This window comes from Anopheles cruzii, chromosome 3 (assembly GCF_943734635.1).
Source record: "Anopheles cruzii chromosome 3, idAnoCruzAS_RS32_06, whole genome shotgun sequence".
NCBI lineage: Eukaryota > Metazoa > Arthropoda > Insecta > Diptera > Culicidae > Anopheles > Anopheles cruzii.
In genome coordinates, this window is record NC_069145.1 from 39,729,729 (window position 1) to 39,741,980 (window position 12,252).

General features: G+C 45.0%; 4 protein-coding genes across 4 annotated transcripts; 1 reads left to right on the plus strand and 3 right to left on the minus strand.

Moving 5' to 3' along the window:
* Window positions 1–2,261: 2,261 nt before the first annotated feature.
* LOC128270383 (uncharacterized) lies at window positions 2,262–4,691 on the minus strand. The gene is made up of 2 exons (XM_053007782.1): window positions 4,525–4,691; window positions 2,262–4,463 (listed from the first exon to the last, which is right to left on the minus strand). The coding sequence occupies exons 1-2, from the start codon at window positions 4,689–4,691 to the stop codon at window positions 2,498–2,500; spliced, it is 2,133 nt and encodes a 710-aa protein (XP_052863742.1). The 3' UTR covers window positions 2,262–2,497.
* Window positions 4,692–6,738: 2,047 nt separating this feature from the next.
* LOC128272509 (protein lin-9 homolog) lies at window positions 6,739–8,973 on the minus strand. The gene has a single exon (XM_053010333.1). The coding sequence runs from the start codon at window positions 8,883–8,885 to the stop codon at window positions 7,122–7,124; it is 1,764 nt and encodes a 587-aa protein (XP_052866293.1). The 5' UTR covers window positions 8,886–8,973; the 3' UTR covers window positions 6,739–7,121.
* Window positions 8,974–9,386: 413 nt separating this feature from the next.
* Window positions 9,387–10,219, plus strand: LOC128272974 (RWD domain-containing protein 1). Its single transcript, XM_053010868.1, has one exon. The coding sequence runs from the start codon at window positions 9,456–9,458 to the stop codon at window positions 10,176–10,178; it is 723 nt and encodes a 240-aa protein (XP_052866828.1). The 5' UTR covers window positions 9,387–9,455; the 3' UTR covers window positions 10,179–10,219.
* Window positions 10,220–10,282: 63 nt separating this feature from the next.
* LOC128272783 (cysteine and histidine-rich domain-containing protein morgana) lies at window positions 10,283–11,709 on the minus strand. The gene is made up of 3 exons (XM_053010657.1): window positions 11,516–11,709; window positions 10,670–11,439; window positions 10,283–10,602 (listed from the first exon to the last, which is right to left on the minus strand). The coding sequence occupies exons 1-3, from the start codon at window positions 11,583–11,585 to the stop codon at window positions 10,351–10,353; spliced, it is 1,092 nt and encodes a 363-aa protein (XP_052866617.1). The 5' UTR covers window positions 11,586–11,709; the 3' UTR covers window positions 10,283–10,350.
* Between the last annotated feature and the right edge of the window lie 543 nt (window positions 11,710–12,252).

Genomic DNA, 12,252 nt, shown 5'->3' on the forward strand with positions numbered 1-12,252 from the left:
GCGGAAATCTGCCCGCCAAGGACATACCTGTGGAATGTTCAATGAACCTGCACAGTTTCGTCCGCCGCCAGTTCGCGCGTCAAGGTGAAGATCACGATCGAGACGGCCGGTCAGTCGGTCCGAAATGGTGATTGTGTGTGCATTAATTGCTACCGATTGGCAAGGACTCACATCCCATGCCTTTTCTTGGGCTGTTCTGATCCAACCGTTCGTCCTCGGCGCCGGTGCTCCGAATGCCAGATTGCACCACCCAGTTGACAGTTGGAGCGGTGAAAGGCAGAACGTACCGTGACCAAAGGCTACGCTTGTAACCACGGCTACGGCAAGGGCACCAATGCACGAATCCTTTCGCTAGCTGTTCGACGGGCGAATGGCCCGGCACGGTGCAAGTGCGTATGCTGCGATCACCGCGATCGTGATAAGTTCTAGGAACCACCTAGCTCTCCGATCAGCTGTTACCGGTGCTGACACTGGCATTGCACTTGAAACAAGTCTTCAGCTACCGTGGCCGTTGATCTGTGGCACGCGTATCAGGGGCCCAATCACCTTTCAGTGGGTCGTTGTGCACTTGATTTCTTGATTTTCATGACACTTAGACACACCGACCTTTTATACTACGATCGAGAAGTAGTGAGAGTGCGTCCGGATCGGTGTAGACACAGCGTTACTGTACGGTATTTCCGTCCATAAACATATTTACCGATTGCCACAGCGAACGCAGCGACCCAGGCATTTTACTGTAGAACCCCCCCGGGAGACCCACCGACGGACGTACGCTCGGCCAGATTGACCAATCGTCGGCCATTCTTCGGTCGAGTCGATTTCGTGCGTCCATCAAGTGGACCATAAACTTGTGATCACTTCTGACAACATCATTAGTGGCCATCAGGGCGGCCGCCGTGTCTCCAATTCTTACGATCTTGTGTCGAAAGTGTCGCAGTAGGAATTTTCAATTTTGTATCGAAAAAGATTTGGTCTCTCCGATGGGCTGAGCCTCGCTGCAGTTTGGCGGCACGGCAAAGCCGAGACCCAGGGGCTGAGGGGGCCCGTCACTGGTCGTTGCTGTTGTAACTAATTACTGTTGTAACGGATGTTGGATGCTCGATCGCGTGTAAACCACTGTCCGTGTAGCAAAGGTCAGCACGGAAACAGCAAGCCGTTGGCTTTGGCGACAATCGGCCCTTTGGCCGAAGGGTTGTGTTTGATTTTATTCCATTAGCCCACGGCACGCAATTGGACCCCCCTGGGCCACGATGTGCACTGGCCCGTTGAGAGCAGATATTCGCTAGACATGGGAGCTGGGGAAGGATTCCCTAGTCGGAAGCACGTAACGACTTCTCATCGACCTGATTGCCAGTTATTGACCTTAACCATCGCAAACAGCGATCGACGTGTTCCCTGGTGGACGCCAGCATGAAACCGATTACTGTGACCTTGTGGTGGGTGATGCTCCGTTAGCTGGACTTATTTGGTCGCTTTGGTCATTAGAACGCCCAGTGGAGTAATTGCCGGAGGTAATTTATTTCTATACGTCTAATTACCCTGAAACCAGAATCACCACTTCGAAGGTAGGTTCAACAATCTGGTCGACTCCTGTCAACAACTCCATGTGGCTTGCTTCCGGCATGCTCTCCAAAGCCACAAAGTTCAAACGGTTTTCTTCCAACCGTTCGATATTTTCGATCGGCCACTGACACCCGTATGCAGTCAACCGTGATTAAGCCGTATCCTAAGTGTAGCTAGCCCCGGACAGCTGTTCTATTATATCTCATTAATCACGCGCCACACTTGAAACGGTCCGCTCTGGAGACACCATGCCGGAGAACGCCTGTGACGAGATTTGAAAACCCGCACCGCAAAACCAATTTAACCGAAGGAAACCGAAGGCGGAACGGGCGCAGCGTTTGACGCACGCGTACGTAGGACACGCGAGAAGGGTAGCGTAGATCAAACGCATGCTTGCGGTACCATGGTGCCACGATCGCCCAACAGAAGCTGCTGCGGATCGTTTCGTGGTCGAATCTAGAAATGATTCATACGTAATCAGTATACTATACAGTGAAATTACCGTAATTCAATTCTTGTGTACCTTAGATTCAGTTAACAATGAAATTATGCGTCGAAACATTTTTTCTTCCTGCGAACCCTTTGCAAATTTGATGAAGCAATTGAGCAATGGTAACTATGATTTGAAAAAAAAACATTAAAATTCGTCTCTAAAGCCATTTTTCAAAACATAAAAAACACATTTTAACTGTTTTGCAAGTACTTTTTATCGTTTTATTAACAACTCCAATCGATACGTTTGCTGCTCTGTTTAAAAAGTCATTCAAATTAACATATAACACTTAAAAATAAAAACAACAATAACCTTACATTTATTGGAATGTACGTTTCGTGTCGAATTTGATGCATGAGTATTTTGTTTTCCAACTCGGTTTAAACTCAGTTTACAAGGCACTTATTAAAATACACATTATTCTCACACTTTATCTGTTTAGCATGAGAGCGCCAACTGCATGGCATCGATTGATGTCGCCACAGTGGCACTCGTAGGACGACACCATCTTGCTTCCATGCATTGCAGGGCGGTTTCTAGCAAACGGTTCCCAACTTTGATCCACTTTCCGCCATCAGCCTCCTTAGAGGCGCGCCTATCCACGAGCAAAGCCAGGTTTCGTCCTTCGGCCCGATGGCGCAGAATGTACCCGGCCAGATCGATTTCGCTGCGGGACCCGTTTTCCGCCAACACTGGCTCTCCGGTGACGGTTTCAGCTATCACAATACCGAATGCAAACACGTCCAACGCAACGGTTACGTCACCACGTACCGCTTCTGGAGCCATATACGCGTTTGTGCCGATGATTTTCGTCGTGGTCATGGAGGTGGTCGACTTCAGTAGACCCAGATCGCCCAGCTTGGCAACTGACCCGTTCAGTAGAATGTTGGCCGATTTAACATCCCGGTGGATAACACTGGCTCGTTCATGCAGAAACCTGATTGCATTAGCAATGTTTTGTAGATACTTCAAGCGACAGATGCCGTCCATCGCCAGTTCATTTTCTCGCACCTTCGCTAGAGCCATTTCCAGGTTTCCATCGTTCATGTACTCGTAAACCAAGCAAAGCTGGGGGCCGTTTGAACAGTAACCCAACAAACTCACAATGTTGGGGTGGGAATGCTTGGAAAGTATGTCAAGTTCCAGTTGAAACTTCTCCCGATACTTATACTTATTCGATTCAAGCCGCTTCACGGCTGCAACAGGAATAGTTGGCGCCAGATTCACTCCCAGAAACACCGCACCAAAACCACCAGCGCCGATCCAACGTCCATCGGGGGATTGGACAACACCATTTGTAAATTTCTTTGAATTGAAGTTATCGGTCACCAGCTCCAACAATTCGTATGAATATTCCGCCAGCACAGGGGAGGATGAGAACTGTATAAGGTCACCAAGCGACTCATTTGAGACCATGTTTTGTACATTACTAAGCTCTTGAGATTTCTTAGAATCGATGCCGCGGATCGAGGATGCTGAAGAACTGTGATTTATTCCATTCGTACTACATTCAGCGGAGCTACTTGTGCTGGAATCGATGCCACTAATCGGCGGATTATTGTCCGCATAAATGTTGTCAATGGACCCGTTTGATTGCGAATCACTTGGACCGGCAAGTAATGCTGATAAAGCGGGAATACCTTCACTAGGCTGATCAATTCGACTCACATTTACTTCCTCCTCCGTAGGGCCAAAAATAGACAGGTTGGGACTTTGATGATTGTTGTGTTCATCGTCGATCTGCATATTTCCAACCTTACGATCGTTCTGCAGTTTAGTTGATTCCTCTCTTTTTTCGCTTTGGTTTTCATCCAAACCCAGAATCGATACCATCGGCAGTGCGCCAGACGTAATGCTGTTAATGACTGCTGGTTCTGCTGGTCTATGCTTCATGCCGGATGGTCCGGGAATCAACTCAGGGTACTTTTCTGCCATACCCGAATTCCGTATGTCGGATGAATCCGAATCGGTTTGGGTGTTGTTGTTACTAATCGATATTTCCGGTAACGGTACATCCGCGATCGAAGAAATTGTGTCCTTAATTTCAACACGCTTCATCGGGCCCATCTTATCGTAGTAATCCCGATTGTTTGCTATCGTGATCGACAAATCTTTCTGCAGCTGGGAAGAGTTCGGGTAGCTAATATCATCCAGCAACGATTCTGTTTGGTGATCCTCCGGTAGCGTAATGTCAATCGGTGCCCCAGGTCCTTCCTTCGGTCGCACGGGCGGAGTTTCTTTCAAGAGATTGGTAAGGTACTCCGCGGCACGGATTTGATTGGCCCGCAGCAGTAGCGTCAGAAGATCACCAACCGTGGGTCTTATTCTACCCGAAATACTCCATTCAATGAGCAACAGTTTGGCAGGGGACAAATTGTTCCGAGCACTCTCCGTTTCCAGCGTGCTGCAATCGAAAACACATCTTAGTCGTAAATATAAACCATTGCCAACGGATGGTGACTCACGCTTCGTGCGAACCGGTATACTTCGGTGTGTACTCGTCCTTCGTAAGATCTTCCATATTTTTCGGAATCAAATATAGAAAATCCCTCCAGCCATCGCTGGTGTCCAAAATGTTTGCCAAAGTGTCCAAATATGAAGCCATGTGGCGAACTTCCAGCTCTCGGTCCATAATTCCGGTGAGTAATCAACTAAAACTAGACAATTTTGTTTTGGTGGCTGATCTGTGTTTTGATTACGAGCAGTCGAAATAGACAGCACAGCTGGAAAATATTATAGCAAAATGCTAAGCAAGCATTGCTTTGCTGACAGGGCGTAGAAGCCTGAACGAACGAGAATTATGGTAACTAAGCATTTTTGCGGGGTGTAAGTTTGCTCAAAATGACCCATTATTTTCCACTTTGAATTGAAGTTTACAGTCAGATCCAATCATTATCTCTATTAAAAACTGCACCGATTAGAGCAACTGCAAACGCTAGTCGCAAACGCAACGCAAACGCAAACGGTTTAACGTTAAAGATTAATGTCAAATCGTTTTTTTACCCTCCGTCTGGCCCCCCAGGTAGGCATTCGTTTAGCCGCTTTGGATCTTTGCCGCAAGCTTTGGATTTGCAGTAAATAGTGCAACTAAGTAAGAACATTTCAAGCATTATAGGGACTGCTTTTGATTTTGTTTTGATTTTGTTTTGATTTTTAGGTGATTTTTAACAGTAAATGTCTCGTGGTAATCGGCTGACAGAAGAAGAGCGACGATTGATCGCATCGCTAAAAAATGATGGCTATTCTAATCGTTCAATTGCATCTCACATCGGGAGGTCAGAGAAGGTGATTCGAAATTTCGTTCGAAAAGGACCCTCATATGGTATACAACGTGCTACAAAGGGGAACACTAAAGTTTCCTTGCGACTTAAAGGACAAATAAGGCAGGAAGCAACGCAGAACAAGCTATCCTGCAAACAAATCAAAGTTAAATTAGATGTTCCTGTAACAGAAAGACAGATTGCACGCATTCTGAAAACTTCCAACAACATTAAATGGAAAAAAATTAACGGAAAGCCAAAGTTAAGTGCTATCCACAAAGAGAATCGCCTAAACTTTGCTAGAAAGCACATGGCATGGGTGGCGGAATGGCGAAAAGTAATTTTTTCTGATGCAAAAAAGTTTACCCTTGATGGTCCAGACGGTTACAGTTGTTGTTGGCATGATTTAAGCCAGAACGACACTGCCAGATCCAAACGAAATTTTGGAGGAGGAAGTTTGATGGTATGGGTGGCATTTTCATACCATGGAAAGCTTCCAATTTGCTTCGTTTCTACTCGAATTAATTCAGGCATGTATCTGGAGCTACTAGAAGACGTTTTAATTCCTCACCTCGAGATTGACGGGAATGAAGACCAAATATTCCAACAAGATAATGCGTCGATTCATGTTTCCCTAGAATCCAAGGCTTGGTTTGAGGATAAAAATATCCCTCTCCTCGAATGGCCAGCGTGCAGTCCCGATTGCAATCCCATTGAGAACCTATGGGATATATTAGCTGAGCAGGTTTATGCAAATGGACGGCAATTCGATAACATTTCAAGCTTACGTGCGGCCATTCAAGAGTGTTGGAATAACATCGACAAGGAAACCATTGAAAAGTTGTCGGAATCTATGCCAAACGTCATATTTGAAGTGATAAGAAATGGGGGTGGAAACACCAAATATTAAATACCAGGTAACTTTAGATAAGGTCGATTCTTACATGTTTTTCTTAAAGTGCGGCTATACGAATGTCCACGTAGATTTCGCGTTTTCTTTATTTTTCCAAAAATATAACTTTTTTCTTTCTGTTGCTCCATGTTTATCATCAATAATGCTGTAACAAAATAAAAAGTCTATTCAAACAATTAAAATAAAGTTGCGCTTTTTAAAAAACTGGAAAAACCTACCTGCGGTTATACGATTGTCTATCTCTCAGAAAAGTCTCAGCAAACAGGCCGAAGCGCGTGCCCCAACCTGACACTATCAAGCGTTATCATCTTAATGCGTTCTCACTTTCTTACTAAAGTACATATGAAAAACTAAAATAGCCCCGTACCGATAAAGGAAGTTTTTCAAAAACTCAAGAACGATGTTCAGGTAAAAATACAGCCTGTTGAAATACAAAGGAAAAAACTCTTGTACACCGTAATTTCAAAGGAACAACCTTAATTTATTTCAAACACTCTCTTAAGATGTACATAGAAGTTGCAACCGGTCGTTTATTAGCAAGTGGCAGAGCACTCATTTTGTGGGTTTTCTAAACAATGAAACTGTGCAGCAGAGACGAATGATCTACGGACCACAACGTCTTCTCCGTTCCATAAAATTTAAATGACTAAACCTGAGAGAAATGACTGCACAGACGTTATCGTCAGTGTCTCGTAAATTAAATTTCCGATTCAAATATACCTCTGTTGTTTGATATTATGACGCTACACATTTGTAAAGTTGATGACGAACATTTTTTCCAATATTGTTTGGTGAAGATATCTTCTTGTTCTTGTCCTAATTGTGAAGCTATTTATCTTGTTTTCTGGTCGAACTAAGAAATGAAGGTTTGAAAGCATATCGTAGCATTTCAAGAATCTTTTTCTTTCTTAACCTTAACATCCTCTCGCACATTGCCATTTGTCAGCTGTAAGTAGTTGAAAGGATTGGCAACATTTGTGTTGAACATAGAAACATTTCCGGGTTCCAAACGCTCCCTTGTTTCCGCGAGGCATCCTCTCATTTCCATTGCGATATCCGTGACGTTCGTTCCCACGCTAGACGCAAGATACAGGATTGTTACAAGATTTTTAATCAAATCGGCGATCTGCTCATTCTTCACATTTCCCTTGTTGTGCTTATCGAACACCTTATTTGCCTTCTCTCGGCACTGCTCGCGGAAGCGGCTCGGTATTATCATTGCTACTATTTCGGGATCCTGTGTCAAATGTGTTACCAACACTTTAAGCTGCTCCAGTTGTTTTTCCAGATCGCGGTTGAGCTTCTCGATCGCTATGATCAGCATCGCGTAACGTCGCTTGAACTCTTCGGGGTACGGATTTTGATACGCCTGGTATATTTCTGCCTCCGATGACATGTTTTGCAAACGCAGCAGCTTCATCTGCTTGGCCGAAACAGTTTTCTTGGTTCGAACAATCAATTCCAGGTACGTGACGGGATAGCCTCCAATGTAGTCTCCAGGGAAGCTTCCTTTTTTCGCACTGTACTTCGAACCCCCCACAATCAGGGGATCTCCCGTGAATCTGCTCTTTTGGAAATCGTGTATAGTGCGCTTAGTCATCCGTGGCGCTACGTGGAACGATGCCCCTTTCAGTGCCTCTCTGTAGTCCTTCGTGATGCTGTTCAGCTTAATCGTTGGTGTCGTGGTCACGGAACTGACCTCTGTGTCGGGAACGAGGCATGGTTTTATGGTCGGCCGATCAAATACAATCTGGTAGCTGCGTTCCTCTTCGGCGTATCCTTCAACTATCCCGTCGAACACACCGTCGTTGGATGATCCGTACAATCTGGCCATCACCCTCGTACCATCCGCGATGCGGCGTGGAATATTTTTCGGTAAACCTTCACTGAACGAAATGTCACAAAGATTGTTTCCCTGAAGGATGCGCACTTTTTCGCGCATTTTAAACAGTTCCGCACGTTCCTGTGCTACAAAGGCGCGAGAAAATATTCTTGGTTTTCCAAACGAAGCCCGAACGCGGTTCCATTCGGCGCGAGTTAGATTGTTTGTTTTCAACTGTGGGAAGCGTTCTTTCATCAGTTGCTGGAAAGGCGATCCTGTTCCGAGCACATACTGGTCGATGTCACTGTAAAACCATTCGTAGTACACGAAGCAGTGTGCCCGCCGCAGCCGTAACAGACTTTTAATCTGCAAACCCAACGTTTGATACATCTTTTTCTCCCATGTTGCGATCGGGTTGATCGATTGCATGATGTTTTTTTCTTCCGTGTCGATCTTCCGTTTCTTCATGCTGTCCTTCAGTTTGGCATAGCGAGACGAATATTTCTTCTTCTGAATCGATCGGGAGAAATGATCAAACTTCCGAGGGCTAATGCCAAGCAATTTCCCCGGAGTGCCCTTGGTGACGGAAGACTTTTTGCTCGATATGGGTGTTTTCTTCGGACTCGCACGGACGCCAGGAACTTTGTCGTTCACAATATTATCGTCGAAGAACAGCTTATTTCTCTTCCTTATTCTGGCTGGCATTCCACGGGCATTGAGCACCTGAACTGGCATTTTCGAAGCAGTTCTCGTTGGAAACTTTGTCCCAACCGGGTGCAATCCGAGGGCGGCTGGCCCGAAAGCAGGGGGTGGTGATCCGTCGCTTTCCATCAATTCCAGCTTACGTACACTAGGAACTAATAATAAAACACGATGGCGCTATTATCAGAGTTTCAAACTTTAGATAAATTTTCAATTTTGCACTTTTTCGTTACAAACGAACCCACGCTCCTTCTCACTTCGATTTATAGCGTAGTTGTTTTTGATGCAAACGCAAAACAGACCAAATGACAGCACAATGACAGCACATTATAGCACGGGATGAAGGACAAACTTTGCCGACAGGTTAAATACGTTATGAGTTGAACATTAATATTTGTTTTTGGGCTTGAGAAAACTAAAATTCATTATCAAGCAATAATTGCGACCATTATCCGTAATACTTTATTGAGCAAAGACTCTTTCGGCTACGTTGTGCTATAAATTCTTCGAAGGTGAGCACTTTGTCAATCTGACAATTCCTATCTTTCCCGTGCATTGTCAATTTCATTCCGGTAGTGAGTTTCAGCCTAAGATTATAATAAACAAAACAAACAAATAAATAAAATTCTTCCTAAACGTTGCAATTTAGTACGTTAATCCATACCTATTTGTCCGGTAGACGCTTACGTATCCGGTCCAATGGAGCGCAATTATCGTGAGGACCAAGGAAATGAGATTGAAGCTCTGTCTGCAATTTACTGCGGCGAGCTAGAAGTTGAGCATACGGAACCGTATAAGTTTCGATTGCCAATTGCAACCACTGAATATGATACGGAGGTAGAGACTGAGGGGTTATCCTGCAAACTACTGTTCACGTACACCGAAAAATATCCCGATACGGGGCCGCTGGTGGAGATCGAAGATCCAGACAATTTCCACGATGGTTATGAGCAGGAGCTGCTAGAACACATCCACAAAACGATAGAAGAAAACATTGGCATTGAAATGATTTTTTCGCTCGTGTCCTCCGCCCAAGAGTGGCTGAACGTAAAGTACGATGAGCTAAAAAATGCGGCGGAAAACGCGAAAGAAGAAGCGAAACGAAAGGTGGATGAAGAGGAGATGAAAAAGTTCGAAGGAACACGTGTGACCGTGGAAACGTTCATGTCTTGGAAATCGCAGTTCGAGCTGGATATGGGCATCACGGAGCGGAAGGAAAAGATTGCAGCCGAAAACAGGAAGCTGACCGGGCGCGAGTTGTTCCTGAGCGACAACACGCTGAACGAATCCGATCTGAAGTTCCTGATGGATGCTGGCGAATCGATCGAAAGTGTGCGGATCGACGAATCACTGTTCCAGAACATCGATGATCTAGAACTGGACGACTCTGACACCGAAGATGAAGATTATGTGCCCGAATGAACAGAGAGAGCAGTTGCTTCCTTGTTGCTTAAAGATATTGAAGACGGTGAAAATACAGTTAAAATTTAATGAAATATGATTTCTTTATTTCAACTTTGCTGAAAATGATTACCGGACCACGATTGGTGAAGAGGAGAGTGCTTAGTGGAAACGGGCAGAGATTTTGAAAAATTTAGTCCTTAATTTCAGTTAACGTGGCAGTGCGCATGGTGGGCTCTAAGTCGTCCAAGTCTACATCGGAATCACTGGCATCATCGTTGCCCCCTTTGCTGTCTTCTGCCCCAGTCTTTAACGCCTTGCTATCCGTATATTTCTTCTCCCGAGGAAAATCCAACTTGGCCCAAGTGCCTGGTTCCGCTTTCACCATCGTTATTTCCACCTTCGTGCCAAACATTTGCACCTTGCACTGATTCACATCAACAATCTGTCGCAGAAAGAGAAAACAAATTGCGTTAGATACTGAACAATTTCCTGGATGAAAATGAGCATACCCCACGGAGTTCCATGTCCACGTTATATTCATTTCCCTCTTTCTGAGGGAAAAGCAAGCAAACCGCCAACCGGACAGGGTTCAGCCGTACAAAGCTCTTGGCATAATGATAGTTTTTGGCGAAAACAGTGACCACCACCGTGGTTGCCGTTTGATGCCAATCCAAACGGCACTTGATGGCTTTCGATTCATCCTCTACACTGGACCACAAATGTTTGCCTGTTTCACATCCGGCTTGGTTCATGAACGCTGTAAAATCGGACGTTCTACGCTGGCAGCAGGACCAGAACTTCATGCCCTCGTGAAAGATCGGTACTCCGGGATGGTAAACGCATTCTTGCTTCTTCTCGGTGGCATCTTCGTAAGTAACGTTGCATCCACCGTGTTTGCACACCGTTCCAGGCTGCATCATTGCTAGTTCCGAAGGGGTTTTCTTCTGCGCGATCACCGGTGGCATTTCATCAATTTGCTTCCGGAAAGCAGGCGCAACCCAAGGGTCCACTGTTTTGAGTTCCGTTTCGAACGGAGGTCGCTGCATGCTTGGCCGGATGGGTTCACGAATTTTAACCTCAACTGGTTCTGCCTCTTCCTGTGCAGCCGCTTCATCCTTCCGTTTTTCCGGCTCAGGTGGTTTTTCATTCGAATGGAGTCCGCGTGTGCAACCTTTTATATTTAGAAACTCGGTGAAATCGACACTCTTCTTGCTGCAGCAGCTCCAGCCTTTGTATGCGTCATGAAAGACTGGCACGCCGGGATGATGAACACAGGAGTCTGATGACCGCAAATGAAATCAAGAAAGTGTGGTCAGTCACTGGACAACAGAGTTCTACCAGCAAGAGCTACGTACCAGGGGCATTCTTTTGTGGGTCAAATTTTTGACCACAACCTCGATTGTAGCAGGACAACAAAGATGACATGCTGCCGAGTGTATGATGACCAAATAAGGTATAAAACTTCCGTTGGTCTATCAGTACTTTTATTTATACCCTCTGCTTGTTAATGTTCTACCTTCTCTGATATAATATTCGAGAATGTTCGAGAATCAGCGGAACGTTGCGAATAAGCGATACTTTTTCGCTGAGCACCAGTGCCAAAAGTGCCGCCGTCGGTTGACAGCTGAAATGCTTTGTGCAAAACACAAAATCACAACAACGGAAAGTGCCACAGTATACCAATAAAAGCGCCAATCTCAACCGTTCAAATATTTATATTTTGTGCAATGTAAAAATTCTTTTTTCTTCATCGTGGTCATCGAAGCTCCATTGCGGCGTGTCTATGTGATTTATTGGAGTGTCGCACCTTATTTTTTAAGTACAAAATTGTGTAAGTTTGTATTCTTAACCATTCGGTTTACCACAGTCGATTTTATTTTACACCTCAAGGGAGTTTCTACTGGCAATGCTCATGAAATGTCATAACAAATGCCGTTCGCGAAATATTATTATTTAGTTGTTGACTAGCCGGTGAATTGGTCGTTAATATTTTGTGTATTCCATTGAAAGAATAAGGTATGTTTAAACTATAATTTTTCTTCAGAACCGAACTTTAACTTTCCGTGTTGCCATGGTTTCCCGATGCAACTGT